The sequence below is a fragment of the Telmatherina bonti genome (genome assembly GCF_933228915.1).
Source record: "Telmatherina bonti genome assembly, chromosome: 1".
Lineage (NCBI taxonomy): Eukaryota > Metazoa > Chordata > Actinopteri > Atheriniformes > Telmatherinidae > Telmatherina > Telmatherina bonti.
Window position 1 is genome coordinate 22,870,528 of NC_136619.1, and position 16,806 is coordinate 22,887,333.

Here is a 16,806-nt window from a genome sequence, read left to right on the forward strand (position 1 = left end):
GGGATGTCAAATCAAAGGCCTACTGTACAAAATGTAATATTTGCTATGTTGTCATAGACCCCTTACTATCAGACCAATAGATTATTTCCTTCCATTGGGGCGGCTGTAGCTCAGGAGGAAGAGCAGTTGTCCTTCAACTGGTAAGTTGGAGGATCAATTCCAGGCTTCCCCTGAAATGCCAAAGTGTCCTAGGGCAAGACACTGAACCCCAAACTGCCCCCCGATGTGCCTATCGGGGTATGAGTGTGTTGAGTGAGTGTGTGTGTGTGTGTGTGTGTGAATGGGTGAATGTGACAAGTAGTGTAAAGCGCTTTGAGTGGTCTGTATGACTAGAAAAGCGCTATAGAAGTACAAGTCCATTTACCATTTACCATTGCAGATTTCTGTGTCTGCAGGTGCACATCTTCTGTCTGCATCATAGCACTCTCTAAACTCTTGATGACTTGTGTTTGCTTTGTGCCCCACATGTGACCACTTGTGCTGTTTTCAAGATGCCCCTTCAAAGACCACAAAGTGTGTCTGCTGGAACCAGGTGCATTTGGTGGGAATGCAGACAGTTTTTGTGGCAGTGTTGATGACCTAATTGAACTCTGCGACTACTGTTCTATTTAAAAAAAAAAAAAACAAAAAAAAAACTTGGCCTGTAGGCATAACATTTTGGAAAAAGCCTAAATTACAATTTTATTTTTATTGAGACAAGGACCAAAATCGATGATTGACGCCTGTATTGATGATCACAGAGTTAGACTCAAGACCTACAACTAAAATTTGTTCACATTTATTATGGTATTCCCTTCCATGTTACTCTCAAAATTGAATGGAATTTAAGTCGGATGAAGGAAATAACATACAAATTTCTGCCATAAAGTTCTTAAAAGTAAAGTTGCTAACAAATAGAGAAACGCTAGCAAATGCATCACCTCATTGCCAGCTAATAACACAATATGACTCCGGTCCAGTAGAGGGCGATAAAGAAAGAGCAGAAAGTTTTTTGCGAATATCTGATTGGTTGATTCATCTTGCCAGTAGCAGGCGGTTTGTTTAGAATTTGTGAGTTGGGATTGTTTCCGTGCAAACGACAAGAAGTTTACAGTTCAGCATTATTAGAAAGCTTACGATATTCAACAACTACATTTAAATTATTAAGCGTGAAAGAATGGATGACTCTACGAAAGTCTTATTGCAACGACTCGTGCGACGGATACCGATTCAAATACTAAAAACAACGCTGGACAAGTGGGGCCGTCTGACGGCAGCACAAAGGCGATCCATGGATTTTACTCAGTCAAAATGGGCCTTAACCCAAAAACTACTTGATGATTGCGAGGTATGTGGTGCATTTGTTAAAAAAAAAACATATATATATATATATATATATATATATATATATATATATATATATATATATATATATATATATATATATATACACACACACACACACATTCCATTTTAACTACATTTTTTATCACAGGAAAATGGACTGACAGTAAAGCACATCGCAGAACTCGAGATGATATGTGAGTATTGGTTCATAATCTGCGGTGTTTTATTTGTTTACGTTTCTAAAAACTAAAGCCAGTGTTTAAATTTTTAATTGCAAAATTCTGCATTTCAATAAAAACATTCTGATCAGCTCTAAACAACAGCTAATGCTGTATTGTTCGAATAAATGGATAACATTAAAGGGGCAAATGCTTTGTTCAGACTGTAGAAAAATATTACTGTGCTGTGACCAGCCAACCCACCTGAATCAGTCCCCATAGCAACAACCTAAGCGTTCGCAGCTAGGCTGTTACTTGGCTTTACAGAGATAAGTAACCTCACGTGTTTCAAAATGTCAGTGGTTCTGGATGAGAGTATTTTAGGATATCAGAGTGAGCGAAACACTCCAGTAACATTACACACAGCTGGTTTTCTTTTATGCAAACCAGGTAGGACACCACTTTAACAGGTGAATGCCATGTTACTTATTTCCCATAGCTGACCCAAGAGGTAGGTTTTGGCATTTAATTCTGTTATGTAATAATTTTATTTTTTTTTTTTTTAAAGAAAAAAAAAAAACTTGAGCATGGAGCAGAGATTTGAGTCTGGTAAAAGAAACAGGAGAGTTTAAACCAAGGATATAATTGGCATAGTGCTAGCTTGCATTGCTTTGTTATTGAGTTTTCTATTTCTTGTTTTCTTTTGGGTTTTCCTAATACAGCCAATAAACTAGGCAGCTGTGTCACACAAAAGTCACAGTGACTGGATTTAGATTATGCAGTGAAACAGGACAACCAAAAATAAAAAGACTTGCAGCATTGTATCTTCCAGCACACTAGTAATATAAAAATAGATCCATAGTAATAGAAAAGTACCAACAGAAAACATTGTCAGTCTTTTTGAAGCCAGGGGTCCAGTGATACTTCTAATGTCGCATTGGTATTGTTGTCTCAGATGTCATTGAGAATCCAAATCATGGGATGTGGTACACCTTTCAGCTCATGGACCCTGAGGGTATGTCACATAATTTCATTCATAAACTTCTTGTACCATTAAAGACAGAGAATGTAAAGCAGTTTTTTTGTTGTTTTTTTTAATGAAAGACCAAATTTTCTTGGATGTATAAAGTAATATGAAGGAGTCTGAATTATTTTTTTTAAAGCAGTGGTAAAACTGTGTTGTTATTTTAGGAACTCATTTACACTAAATTTCTAGTAATTTTTTTGTATGATTTTTAAAAGAATGTATTTAATTATAATAACCCTTGATTATTTTATTTTGTTTGTGTCCAAGGCTAGATTATGCAATAATCAATTATGTATAGTACTTGGGTGAATACATATTGATTTTCAAAGGAAATTGAGACCAAACCTTTTTGCAATGCTTAGCTGAGATTTAACATGAGTTCAACTTTTTCTGTTTTCCAGATGATGCTCACTCTATAGACCTGACACATTTCAAGGAACTCTTTAAATCCCACCTCAGTGAACTTATAAGACACGTGAGTCTGACATTTTATCTCCTCAATCACTTTAAATGTAATTTCAATGACCTGTGTGTGTGTGTGTGTGTCTGACATCATCCATTTTTCTGTATTAAAGGTGTCAGTGAAAATAAAGAAGCACACGGATGAAGCTGTATGGATTAGAATCGCATGGGGTGACAGTTTCTCTCGGCCAAACCACCTGAAACCAACTTATGTTGTTCATTATCTTCAGACCCCTTATGTCTTTGTGAGTGGCCTGAGATCAAAGCTAAAACCTCTGGTATCCCAGGTGAGCATTTAGTCCTGTATTTCCTCTATTCCATAGTTGCGCAGTCGCTGTTGTTGTTGTTGTTTTGGTTTTTTTTGTATGCATCTTTCCATCCTCTAAGAGGTTAGAATTTGTTGCAGGTCTTGACCCTTTCCACCAGACATCAAGCAATTAAGGATGCTAACCTCAGTGGGCGAAAGCTAACTTCGATCAGAGACCTGCTGATGAAGCATTACCAGCAAGTAAGCCTCTGTGACTACATTACAGACTTATCGTTTAAGTTAGGTGTCTTCACTTATAATATAGTTTTGATACTGAAATTTAAAGCCCAGTTTATTGTTACCAAAAAGGCTTTTTTCCAATTTGGTTTGTCATTATCTTTAGGTGTTTCCAACAAAGTATCCCCACCCACTTACAGAGAAGAATCAAACTGTCTCAAGTATGTTCTGTAAATGTTTTAATCTTTATTTCCCTGTTTATGAATATTATTGTGTACTTTGTATTTTCCCATGTTATAATTTGAATTGGTGTGTATTTCAATAACTGCATTTTGATTTTGTATTCTCGGCTTTATTTGTGTGGACAGACGTGCACATAGAAAAAGAACAAGCAGACGCAGCAGCAAACAGACATCAGTTGGCTGGTGAGGCATTTGGTGATGGGATGTTACCTCAGCTACAGTCTGCCATTTACAAGGTACCCTGACTAAATAGAAGCAAAAAAGAAAACAAATAGTTGAATACTGAATTTAAAATAGTTGTCACTGTTTCAAAGATGTTGCTGACAGTTGGTGACCGTCTAGTCGCCAGATTAACATTCACATTAATCTTTTCACAGTTGGAAACAAAGTTCAGAGACCCCACTAATAAGACCATGACAGAGCAAGAGGAGCCATTCAGGTGTGTTGTTAAATTTTCAAGCACCAATCTCCTGGAGTCACTCAGAAGCTGCGCATCCTCAGGTAACAGAATCTGCTCGTCACATTCAGGAAAGAAAATGTTCATTCATTTTTTAAAGGTGACAGTGTTACTGTTGCTTTGTACAATCAATAACCAGCATGAAATGTTTCTTTATAAGGGTAACTCCACAAATGCCCACATGGGGGCACACACCACCCCTCAAGTGGAATCAACAATATTATACACTGAATGTATAATTAATTTTATCTGATTCATGACATAGTGCAATCTTGTTTTAATTTTTTTCAGCATTATGCTACTGAACATTTTTTTTTAACTTTTAACCAACTAAGTCCCAAGAATATTTTTTTTCAGTTTAATTATTTGTTTGTTTTGTAGTTGCTTTGCTTCTTCCTCTTGGACATAAATATTCATTTAGCATGTGGATTAAAAGAAACTGAAGGGGGATGTTTTTGATGAAGACAAGGCGAATGTCTGCCTCATATTCTGTTATCCATACTATGTTACCATATCAAATAATATTTTATAAATTTTCCTAACGTTTAAAACCCATTTATGTGTTTTTCTTTTTGCCAGGAATTGCTTCAACACCTGTCACACCCCTCCTGTCATCCATTCCCCTAAAAGGAAGGAATAATTTTGTCATTAAAGACAATGCTCCTGCTTCCTCCTCACAGATGCACCAAACACAGAACTGATTGACTGTCCCACGACGTAAATGACTTTAAATGGGGCCAGTCATTTTCACGCTGGGCTCATTCCATCAGTGGATTGGTCTTACCTTTCTGCCACGGGTCGCTTTGTAGTTGCAACACTTGATGGTTCATTCATTTCAGAAACCATTAAGGATGTCCACTGCTTATTAAAGTGAAGTGTGTTGGAGGTAAACAAGCTATTTATAATTTGAAATCTGTAGTTTGAACAAAGTCACTTTGATTAAATTGCATTTTAACTCATGTTTGTATAACTACATATTTGAAGAACTATGTTTAAAATATTTGACATGTCACAATGATGTTCATGACACATACAAAGATGCATATGTACAAAAGCAACAGTTAAGGAGTAAAATTATTCTATAAGGCTAAATCAGGACTGTTTTAATGCTACAGCAGTCTGACTGAGACAATGTTTCATAGCTATGAAATTCCCTAATTTTCACTTTCCATAGTTTTATCAAGAATTTTAAACTGAAATTGAACTTGTTGTTACTTTAAATAAAGGTTAAACAAAATTATTTCCAATATGATATGAATACATGCAGTGAACAGTGTATTAAATGTTAATAATATTTATAACAATATTTGGCATATCTTCAAATAAAACACCTGTCTAGGGTACAAAGGTTCCTTTACTGTTCAGCTGAAGTCTGAAACTAAAATGGCAAACTCCTACGTGCGTATTGTATTGATTGTTGTAGGTTTTTGTATCGGTAAGTAAGCTTGTCTCATTGTTTTGTAATGTGGTCCACTCTTATATGTTATGGTTATATTACTTAACGTTGGTGACGGTTCAAATAATATTGTCAAAATCAGCAACCCTTGAAAGAAAAGTGAGTTTATTTTGTTAAACGGAAATGTGAGTCATTGTGGATGTGACGTAGCTCATTGCTGTTTGTCGATAGAGGTGGAAGCATAGACGGTCTATGGGTGGAAGTGGGCAAGCCTTTCAGTCAAAGCGGAGGGATATGATGCCCTTTTCATTCAGCACTGCTGCTGCTGGGGCTTTTGCCAAGCAGAATGAACTGTCAACACAGAAACATGGCCGCCTCTGCGATGTGCAAGGCGAATTACAGAGACAAAATGACGACAGACAGTCCGAAATGTCACGACGAGTCTCTTTCGCAGCCTCGGGAAATAATTAAACCAACCATTACGGAGTTGACCAAAGAAGTGAGGACGAACATCCTCTGCACCGTGGAAGGATGTGGCAAGATTCTTCCCAACACACCTGCATTAAACATGCATCTAGTGAAGTCGCACAGAATAAAGGTAATCTGTAAATAAATCCGGTTATTTATACGATTGTAGCGTCAACGTAACTTGTATGCTAACTTGGCTATCTATCAGCAACACGACAAAAACGTAGATTATAAAAATAAAAAAAAACCGCAAGTCATCCAACTTCATTTGAGCTAATTGCACATCGTGGTAGGAATTTTGGAAATAAAACTTTTTGACGCTGTGTGGTAAAACTTCACTGAGTTGTGGTAAAACGTTTAGTTACTGTTAGCCACTTAGTTAGCTACACGAAAACTAGCTGCATATGCTATCAATTGTTTCTTTGATCACGTGACGTTAATCGCACGTGCGTTTTTCTCACTGAGAGTTTACCCTCCAGGTATTTGGTGTAATGCAAGGTTAGTTCACTTTTTCTTTTTATCCGGTGGGGGGTGGTGTCTTATTTCTAAAGATGAAATTGTCTACTATTACAAGGTTTTTAGTTTGTTTTTTCCAGCTGTCATATATAAAATGACAATTATTTTCATTTGACACTAGTTCGGAGTTACATTAATTCAGCATCTGAACTACTAGCGTCGTCTAAAAAGGAAACTCAGTATTGTTTACCAACCACACTATAATCTCCACAGTAGTACATTCATTCTTTTTCTACACCAGTTAGTCCAAGTCAGGCTCGCGGGGAAGTCGGAGCCTATCCCAATAGTTCGCCAGTCCATTGCAGGGTGGACACACGGGGACAAACAACCACTTTCACACACCTCTAGGGAGAATTTTGAGGGACTGATTAACATTAAAGTCTTATGACAGTGGGAGGCAGCACAGTATGCGGAAAGAGCCCACGCATACTCTGGGAAAATGTGCAAATTGTCCAACCCATCCCCAGCTAAGGTTCCAACCAGAGACCTTCTTGCACCACCATGTAGTTTTCTCAGAAGTTGTAATACCAAATGGCAGCAACAACTGTATGGCTTGTGATGGCGTGTTAACTCGGAAAGGAGTGCAAAAATATTTAAGTAAAGACAATTTTATAATACCACGTGAAACATAGTTGCTTCACTTTGTTGAACGTTTGTACAGAACTGCTCTGTCTGCATTGTGTCTCTGCTAAAGATTTATCAATTACATATTTTGTAGTGCATTCACTTTAACTTTAAAAATGTATACATTTAACAAAGTTTCTCCGATAATCAAAAACATAAGGGGTGTCCAGCTCCCGTCCTCGAGGTCCACAATCCTGCTGGTTTTCCGTACGTTCCTGTTCCAACACATCCGACTCAAACTAATCACTCATTGTGCAGAACTTCATTGGATGTTGGATCCATTTAATGGAAGCAAGGTGTGTTGTGACAGGAATACACCAAAAAACTATTGTGTTGTCCTCTCACTGGCAATGGTGTTTTCCCATAGCTTTTCTTGCTACTGTATTTTAGTTCACTTTCCTCAAGAATCATTGGATGATAACAAGAATAAAAAGTGCAATATGATAGCCTTTTTTTAATTATTCAACCAATTAACCAGTTTACAAAAACAGAATGACCACTTCTGTGTTCATAATGTACTTCAAGACGATGGACTAATCCCATTAATGTTACAGAGGACACATAAAAGAACATTAGCTCAATATCTTTATATCAGGTGGCTCTAAGTCTGACAATTGAAGGTCTCTTCAATTTAAAGATGACTTTTAGGTACATTAGTTAAGTTTGCAGGTATTGCTATTGTTGTACTTCCAGCCATAGTTTCTCTGTTATCATTGGGCTGTTTTCATGAGCAGCTGTAATTCACTGTATTCACACTATGAATGAAGTGCTTTGCTGGAAAAGGCTCTTTTGTCCCAAAACATAGGAAGCGCTTTGTGTGAAAAAGGTGAATGTGGGAATTTAAATGAGCTCTTAATAGTCAATGTGGGCTGTTTACAAAGTCTTTAAAATCCCAGTAGAACCGAAAGATTTTTTATCAAGTAAAATGAGCTTCTTTCAGCTGCATTTTTAATCAAGAATACTAAGTGGAACACGGCAATGTTTAACATTAAGCTTATGATCGCTGGTGTAGGCAAGACTTTATTTTATTAATCTGAGTCTATGTACTGTGTTTGGATTTGTCAGTCTGCAGCCACATTTGAGTTACGTACTGTTCCTTTATGAACTGCAAACAGAGTAAAGTAAGGAAGCAGCGTGCAGTGTTTTTTAAGTAAGATTACACAGGTTAGTCCACTTAAATATGAAGCTGCTGTTAATGGAGGTAACGACATTATGGCAATGATTAAGTTTTTAAATGCTATTCTCATTCTGTACTAAGGAATTCTTCATGAGATCAGAAATCAATGGTTGGGATAGAAGATCTGTTTGTAAAACCACTTTTACTTCATCATTGCACATCAATAGCTTATTTTCTGATGAGTCACTACTCATGCTTCATAGTAGGTGGCACTTTCCCCTGAGGACTTGACATATTTAATTTGAATTGTGCACTTAGCAAAGTCTAGACTCTTTCACAAGGATAATGTGAATGTTTTGGCTTGACTCTGAGTTGTCTGTCAATCCCTGTCCTTCCATCCGAAGGAAGAGAGGTTAAAGGTTGTTGCTTTCTCAACTTCTGCAACATAGGGTTTCTCAGACAAGAGAGTGGTCTCACAAGTCTTTACTTAACCCTTTAGTGACTGCACTAAGAAACAAGCAATGGAAAATTGTCTTTTCAATTTCTGAGTAACAATCAGAAGAATCTGTAGTTGAATAAATTATTATGGGTATATTACTTTTGTCATTACACACCCAAGCCATGTGGTGTAGATGACCCAAGCAGGCTTACTTTCACTCATTTTTGGTCAGCTTAATTATAGTCATTGACAATTTAGATCTACAAATGGTAGAACGGAACATAAAGGGTTAACACCATTAACTAACCCTATTGTAGCAGAGACAGTAAAATCGTGGCTTTCTTACTCCGCTACTGGCTGATGACCAATAATGTCTCAGCGTGACTCAGACTGCAGCCTACGACCATATGATGTAACTGTGGCAATGTGCAGCAAACTGTTTCATTTCCAAAAGGTGTCCTTTATTTGCAAAGGACTTTTGATAAATCAAGAGGGTGCTTTTCTTTTACAGCCTCAGCTGGACTCCCTCCATTCTTGGAGGAGACAGGGGTGACCTTGACTACGAAGAACGGGACAGTCTTACTGCCTTTCTTGTGTAATGGTGTTTTGTTTCAGATGTGTTTGTATTCAGTGTGGGATTTGCTTCTGTTAAAGAAAAATATGTTTTGACATTATCATAATATAAATATAAGTTATAAAATGCAGTTAATACCTATTATAATAAATGGAAATAAAGCCTAAAATGGTAAATTACTAAGACTATGGCACTGTTTATCCACTCTATTCACAACTGCTGGTTAAGGCACTGGTGGGCTTTCTTGTTTGTGGAGATAAGTCCTGGTTTCAGCATATTAAATGAATGTTAGAGGAAGGACTTCTACAGCCAAAGAGATGATTTTGTATTACATGCACTTGTATATTGTGGTGTATTGATTCTTGCTAAATGTAATCCTGCAACAGATTTGCACATCAGTGGGTGGGAAGTATTGGCAAGCATTTTCCTCTACTTGGACAATTTCCTCCTCTCTGACTCTTTTCTTCAGTAAGAGAGACCTCCAACACCACAATGCTTCTTTCATTTTAGATGACTTTACTTGTTCTGTTTACATCTTTTGCACTCAGTTTTTGGACCCAGCATGCAACAGTTTAGAGGATTGTGTTCCTGAAACACCTGGGGCTCTCTGTTGGGACAGATGCTGAAATACCAAAAAACAGCTTTGACTTATTTCACCAACACGTTGCATATTTAATATGTTAGCATAGTCTAAACGCCAAAATGCAAATTACTTATTTGGTTTCTTGTTTTACCCTCTTTGTCATCTTTGTTATCCTTAGGATGGAATTGTCAACCCCACCGTCAGAAAGGACATGAAGGGCTCTCAGAAACTCTACTGCTGTCCTGTCGAGGGTTGTCCAAGGGGGCCTAACAGACCCTTCTCACAATTCTCCCTGGTTAAACAGGTAAGCATTTTCTAATAAGTAATAACAAGTAAGCAATATTATGTAACGTTTTGTTTACTTGTCTGAACTTTATAATGTCTTTTTTAATACAAACTGGAGCGCCTCAAAAGACTTCAAATCCTAAACTGGTGGATTTGAATAGAGAAGTAGTAAAACCTTAGAACCTAAAAAAAAAAAACATAACACATATGTTATTTATGTGTTTTAAATAACATTTATATAATAAATTTGTTTGTAGCAACCAGCTGATATTTTCGAGGCTTTAGTAGGTAGTTGTGAAGTAGATACAGTATTTAGGTCATTGCATAGAACTCCAATTCCACTGAGGTTGGGACCTTATTTAAAACATATAAAAAAAATTTAATCTCTATTCAACTGAATACACTACAAAAACAAGAAATTCAATGTTAAAACTGATAAACTTTGGGGGTTTTTTGCTTGGTTGTTTTTTTGTTTTTCTCAAATATGTATTCATATTGTGTCGGATGTCTGCAATATGGTCCAAAATCTGGGATGGGGGCAACAAAAGCCTTGAGAAAAGTTCTGTTTTGAACATTCCTCAGGTGAGCAGGTTACTTGGAAACATGTGAGTGTCACGATTATAACATTATACAAAGAGATTCCCTGGAAGGTTCAGTTGTTCACAAGCAGAGATGTGTTCACCACTTTCACCACTCTGGGCTCAAGCATATCTGAGATGGAATGACGCAAAGCGGAAAAGTGTGCTGTGGTCTGACAAGTCAACATTTCAAATTGTTTTTGGAAACCATGAACATTGTGTCCTCCAGCCAAAGAAGAAAAGGACTATCTGGATTGTTATAAGTACAAACTTCAAAAGCCAGCATCTGTGACCGTATGGTGGTGTGTTAGAGCCCATGGCATGACAAGCTTTCGTCTGTGAAGGCACCATTTTTGCTACATATAGGTTTTGGAGCAACATATGCTGCATCCAAGCGACGTCTTTTTCAGGGTTACATGAATAGAAACACCTTCAGCAGTGGGATGACAGCTCTATAGCTGTAGAGAAATGAGGAAAGAAAATGTAGCGAGTGTACAATTGCAATGTTGTTGTGACTACTTTGACAACTGCTACAGCCATTTTCATAAAGTTCATTAGACCAGCATATACATTGACATGAGGTCAAGCCTGCGTTGGTGCAACAGTGTGGATTCGTAGAGTGCAGCTACTAGACTGGCCTGTTTGCAGTCCAGGTGTGTCTCCCACTGAAAATGTCTGACCCATTATGAATCACAAAATACAACAACAGCAACTAAAGATGCATATCAAGAAAGAACTGGAAAGAATTCCACCTACAAAGCTTAAACAATTAGTGTCCTCAATTCCCAAACGCTTACTAGGTGTTTTTTAAAGAGGAGGCTATACATCAGTGGTAAACATGTCCCTGTCACAGCATTTGGAACATGTTGTAGATATCAAATCTAAGATGAGTAAATATTTGCAAAAATCAAAGCCATAAAGTAAATCAGTTTGAACATTAAGTATCTTGTAGTGTATTAAATTGCAAACCGTTGTATTCTGTTTTTATTTATGTTTTACACAGCATCCCGGCTTCATTGGAATGGAGGTTGTAAGTAAAGAAGAATAGTACGATGGTAAAGTGAAAATACTGTGAAAAAGATTTGATTTGAACCGATGATCTCTCACCTGAAGGGACATTCAGAGGTTTACTTTCTTTCCCTTTATTCCCCTAATACAGCTTTTTGTCCTTGTCAAGAGGGGCAGCTGTTGACATCATAATGTTGCAAGCATCAGCATCGCTACAGGAATAGTAACACCTTCAGCAGTGGGATGACAGCTCTATAGCTGTAGAGAAATGAGGAAAGAAAATGTAGCAAGTGTACAATTGCAATGTTGTTGTGACTACTTTGACAACTGCTACAGCCATTTTCATAAAGTTCATTAGACCAGCATATACATTTTTATATCATTATATTGTTGCTTTGCATCCTATATGTGTGATTAAATTGGAATTTGGGAGGAATTAACAGTCACTGCTTGAGGTTGTTTGTTGTGTTCAAGCAGGATTTCTAAGCAGTTTTTGCAGTGTGGCTCAGCGCATTGTCCACTAGGGGGAGAATGCTGTTGTTTGGGATTGTTATTGCCTGGGGGGGCATGTGCTTGATCTGCAAAATTATGTAGGTGGGTAGCATCCAAATGTATGCCAAGACATGAGGCTTTCCAACAACATTGCTTTTTAATTCTTGCCTGTAATGCTTGTAACATTTTGGCTGTTCCATGTATCTTTTTTATCTGTCATTGTAGCACTACATGAAGATGCATGCAGAGAAGAAACATAAGTGCTCCAAGTGCAACAATGGATACAGCACAGAGTGGGACCTAAAGAGACATATAGAAGACTGTGGGAAGACCTATCAGTGTACATGTGGTTGCCCATATGCTAGCAGGGCTGCTTTGCTGTCACATATCTACAGAACAGGTCATGAAATTCCTACAGAACACAGGTATGTAAACACATAGATCAAATGGACTTTGTTGTCTTTTGCTGAGGATGAAAAATAGTTCTGATTTCTGTCTTTTTTTTTGCTTTTTCTCTTCAGAGTCCCTCCTGTAAAAAAGCGAAAGATGGAGAAACTAAGTCATTCTGAAAAGTTTAGGATTAATAATTCAACAATTCAGATCATGCCTGCTACTAAAGAGTTGACAGAGTCTGCTCTGCCTTCTGATTCAACTATGTACACCCCAGACCTGGTGAAGCAGAACTCCAGCCCTCATCGGAGCCTTCAGAAGTTGCTCCTACCAAAGCCCAAGATGGCTTTGGTCAGTGTTCCAGTGATGCAGCTGGCCCATTTACCTGTCCTCCTTCCATCCACAGAAAGTGGGACTCTGAGGTCTGTTGTTCTTGCAGTGGACAGCCAAGGCTCTGTCAGCACTCTTCAAATCTTACCACAAACCACTGGAGCAGTAGTACCCCAACTTGATGCAAAAAATTTGCCTTTCAGAGATTGCATGCCCACTTCTCGCTCTAGCCAGGGACCAGTTAGCACAGGGGTGCAGGTCAGTCTGGATGCCATGTGTCCAGACGACTCTGCAAATAATGTGGCAGGACATCGAGGAAGGAGCACTTCTACCAACATTCAGACAGACAAATCATTCTTGTCAAAAACACCCTCGGGGGCGGGGACCGGGGAGGAAATGGGTTTGTGTTCTGGGAGTGAGTCTTCAGTTTCGTCTTGCTCCCAGACAGACATCAGCATTAGTGCCCAAGTCCTCCTGCCAGTCAGCGTCGAAACCCAGACATTCTTCTCTCGAGTCAAGTCCACGTCATCTATCGGAGCTCAGACAGACAGCCAGTGTGTGAACCCAATTCCATGCTCATCTTCTTCCCTACTCCCATACAAAACCAGTCAAACCCAGACATACTTTACCATGCCTCATTTAGAGGAGAAAGCACAGGAACAGCCCATCATGTGTTCGGATCTGTTCGATAGTGAGTCCCTCAGTGTTTCTACCCAAACAGCCTTGGACATAGACACCCTTACTGCTGCAGGAGGCAGTATATATGAGGACTCAAAGTCAGCAGGCGGTATGTGTTTTGAGGTGCAGACACATGAGATCAGTGCAAACAACATGGCGGACAACCAGACTCAAACAATGACTCTGTTAAATGACCTAGAACACATTTTGTCTGGCAGCATGTCAGGCCATCAGGTGCTCACAGAGGCCTCTGCTGGCTGTGGCTCCGGTCTCAGCTCCGTTCAGGAGCAACACAATGGAATAGACTTTGACTTTGAGGAGTTCCTCAATGCTGTGCACATTCAGACACAGACTGAGGAGAGTGAGCTCGGTGTACTGGGTGGTGACACGCAGCTGGAATCTCTGGACATTCAGACGCAGACAGACTTTCTCCTTATGGATGAACTGGATCAAAACGAGGGACCAAGTCGAACCCAAGCTAGTGACCTGGAGCTATTTGATACTCAAACTCAGACTGATCTCAATTTCCTACTAAATGCTGGAAGCAACATGCACCTGAGCAGCATCCTGCGGCATTCAAGCTTTTCTATCAGCACCGAGTCCTCAGACACTGAAACACAGACCGATCTCACATCGCTGGCTGCAGCTCCTTCCTCACAGACCCATATGGGTCAAGGGGAGCATGCAAGGTTGCTGAACAGCACTGAGACTCAGACTGTGACCAGCCAGGCAGAAGGCCTGGGGCACCTTTTCCTGACCAGCAATGAAACACAGACTGTCATGGATGACTTCCTGTCAGCAGACCTGGCATGGAATATGGAGTCCCATTTCAGCTCAGTGGAAACACAAACATGTGAGGAGCTCTGTGCTCTCTTTCAGCACCCCGAGAAACCTAACAGCTGAAACCCTCTTTCTAAGCTTTTGCAGTACAGGTTTCTAACATTTTAGCCTTTTCCTATATGAGGAAAAAGGTCCATGTGATCCACTTGACAGACGGTAGTCTTAGCAGTAAGAAGTCAATGCAAAAGTTCTTGATCATTCCTGTGGGGCTTCTCTGCAGCACTTTATTAGGTCAGTGAGTGTGATTTATCTGCTCCTGGGACAGTTTACATATATATTTGCACTTTAAGTAAGTTATTGTACGCGTCTTGTCTGAAATGCCACCTGACATGTTCAACGTATAACCACTGTGACTGGTTTGTGCTGTTTGGTCTTAGTGGCGATTTCACAAACGTTTGATCTGCTCTTACTTGGGATGACCTCCTTCACTGCACGTAGCTGTCTTGGCCTATAAAAAAAAAAAAAAATTTGACAGCTTTTTTTTTTTAACAATCTTGTCGGCTGTGCAGGATACATTACTGCACATTTTTCCATAAAATTTAGCATGAAGCCTTAGTAAGATCAGCAGCACAAAAACAGTGTCTGAGCTTGTGTGTCAGGTGGCAGCCTCTTCAATAATACCTTGTCAGCTTCAGCAGAACTGTAAACTTAAATTTTGCAGTGGAAATTGTGGAAAGTCAGTCAGCTTCTTTTGTTTTTTAAGTTAATTGAACACTTAGAGGCCACCGCTAACAACTGTCAAGATGCATCTCTGAAATATATGGTTTCATGTTGAGATGTGGCACAAATAAAATGAAATGTTGATGTCTTGTTAGTTGATGCACACCTTTAACTGGAATGTGATTGTGGAGTTCGATATTGTGACATGTTTCTTGTGGGCCTTTAGCTAAGCAGTCCAAATCAGTAAGCAGGCTAGGCTGTCATTGTCGTTGACTTATTCATTAGGTGGGTGTAAATGTATACAGCAGCAATGTTGCTCTGCAGCATCACAGTGGATTAGAGCTGGGATTAGCACAATTACTTTATGTATTCGCCACTTGATACTGACTGAAGTTCAGTTACTAATCAGAATTTTCTTATTTACTCTTTGTTCAGTTTTTTCATTTGGAATTATTTCAGTAATGTTTCTGGTCTTAGTGACTAAATAATTTTATTTTCCTTTCTACTGTATGAGGCAGTTACTCTGCAGGTGCCACATACAGACTATGTTGCACAAGGAAACAGCTTCATGCCTTGTTTGTTTTGCTCATTTTGTTTTGTTGGTGCCTTAATCCAAGTATTAACCTTAGTTCCACTACAGATCATTTGCTGCTTTAACAAAATAATCCTGTTCATTTGAGATGGATACATGGATGTTTTTTAAATGGATAAATGTCAGAATCCTTTCAACCTTTATACTGCATGTTTAATCCATTCTTTGCTTGTGCTTTCATCATTGTTGCATGAAAATCTCAAACTTTTCTTATTTTCTGTGGAGAGTTTTATGTTCTGTCGCAAGAAAATGATGCTATGGAGTGTCCGATTTGGTTCCATTTAATTATTTTTATGGATATTTGCTTTATGTTGTTCAGATGTATAAATATAGAAACTGAAGAATGTACAGAAAATGACACTGTGCCCCGGTATAACTTTTTTTTTTTTTTTTTTTTTGCATTTTGCATTTTGCTGTTTTTCTGTCTTTGCACCTTGTACAACTTTTTAATTTAAAATACCCATGGTTAGGTTTTTATCTTTTTTTTTTTTTGTAATTTAGAAAGAGAGAGCTGTACTTCTAGTTTGAGACATAAATTCAGATTTGGCATTGCTGTTTCCTGCTGGATTATTGGAACAGAGAAATGCCTTGCTTCTACCAGAACTGTGTTGGTCTTAAGTGTCAGTAACCAGTGCTTTACTTTCTCCTGATGAGGAAGTGCATGCATGTCATCTTCCAGAGCTAAATATGTTTGAGCAGAATTTAAGTTTCTGTTGCCTCTATGTGTAGAGTTAATGGCTGCCTTGAATATTTGTTTAAATGACATTACAGATGTTAATAAATTCCTGTAATGTGTGTATTGTGTTGTCAGTCACTTGTTAAAGAAAAAACATGTATGTCAGGAAAACAAGGAGACTTAAATCAGTTTATTTTAGGATGTGAGTTCAGAAAATTGGGAGAAAATTAGATGAACACACATGATCCCTTCTTACGTTACACGTAGTTTTTGTGCTAAAAGCTGAAAACAATGGTTTAAATTAAATAAGGTTCAAAGATATTAATATTAACTCAGCTATGCTATCTCTACGAAGGACAAAACGTTTTATCAGATTAATATTATCACTCTTGGTTAAATCTTCT

The 16,806-nt window shown here is 38.4% G+C and overlaps 3 protein-coding genes across 3 annotated transcripts; all 3 read left to right on the forward strand.

Moving 5' to 3' along the window:
* Nucleotides 1–1,156: 1,156 nt before the first annotated feature.
* cenpn (centromere protein N) lies at nt 1,157–4,857 on the forward strand (the record flags this gene model as incomplete). The annotated part of the gene is made up of 10 exons (XM_079246018.1): nt 1,157–1,327; nt 1,475–1,520; nt 2,440–2,499; nt 2,913–2,986; nt 3,087–3,260; nt 3,380–3,481; nt 3,624–3,678; nt 3,826–3,935; nt 4,077–4,200; nt 4,736–4,857. 10 exons carry the CDS (start codon nt 1,157–1,159, stop codon nt 4,855–4,857), a joined length of 1,038 nt encoding a protein of 345 aa, XP_079102144.1.
* Nucleotides 4,858–5,920: 1,063 nt separating this feature from the next.
* Nucleotides 5,921–12,017, forward strand: LOC306760579 (ATM interactor-like). The gene is made up of 4 exons (XM_079246501.1): nt 5,921–6,150; nt 10,052–10,177; nt 11,740–11,766; nt 11,896–12,017. Exons 1-4 carry the CDS (start codon nt 5,935–5,937, stop codon nt 11,926–11,928), a joined length of 402 nt encoding a protein of 133 aa, XP_079102627.1. The 5' UTR covers nt 5,921–5,934; the 3' UTR covers nt 11,929–12,017.
* Nucleotides 12,018–12,467: 450 nt separating this feature from the next.
* LOC306760574 (ATM interactor-like) lies at nt 12,468–14,619 on the forward strand (the record flags this gene model as incomplete). The annotated part of the gene is made up of 2 exons (XM_079246488.1): nt 12,468–12,661; nt 12,758–14,619. 2 exons carry the CDS (start codon nt 12,468–12,470, stop codon nt 14,535–14,537), a joined length of 1,974 nt encoding a protein of 657 aa, XP_079102614.1. The 3' UTR covers nt 14,538–14,619.
* Between the last annotated feature and the right edge of the window lie 2,187 nt (nt 14,620–16,806).

Bases quoted from the DNA above. Each gene is read 5' to 3' on its own strand.
- LOC306760579 (XM_079246501.1), top strand. From the start codon at position 5,935: ATGTGCAAGGCGAATTACAGAGACAAAATGACGACAGACAGTCCGAAA. The intron at 6,151-10,051 runs GTAATCTGTAAA...TGTTATCCTTAG, and splicing joins TGAAGTCGCACAGAATAAAG to GATGGAATTGTCAACCCCAC. The intron at 10,178-11,739 runs GTAAGCATTTTC...TGTTTTACACAG, and splicing joins AATTCTCCCTGGTTAAACAG to CATCCCGGCTTCATTGGAAT.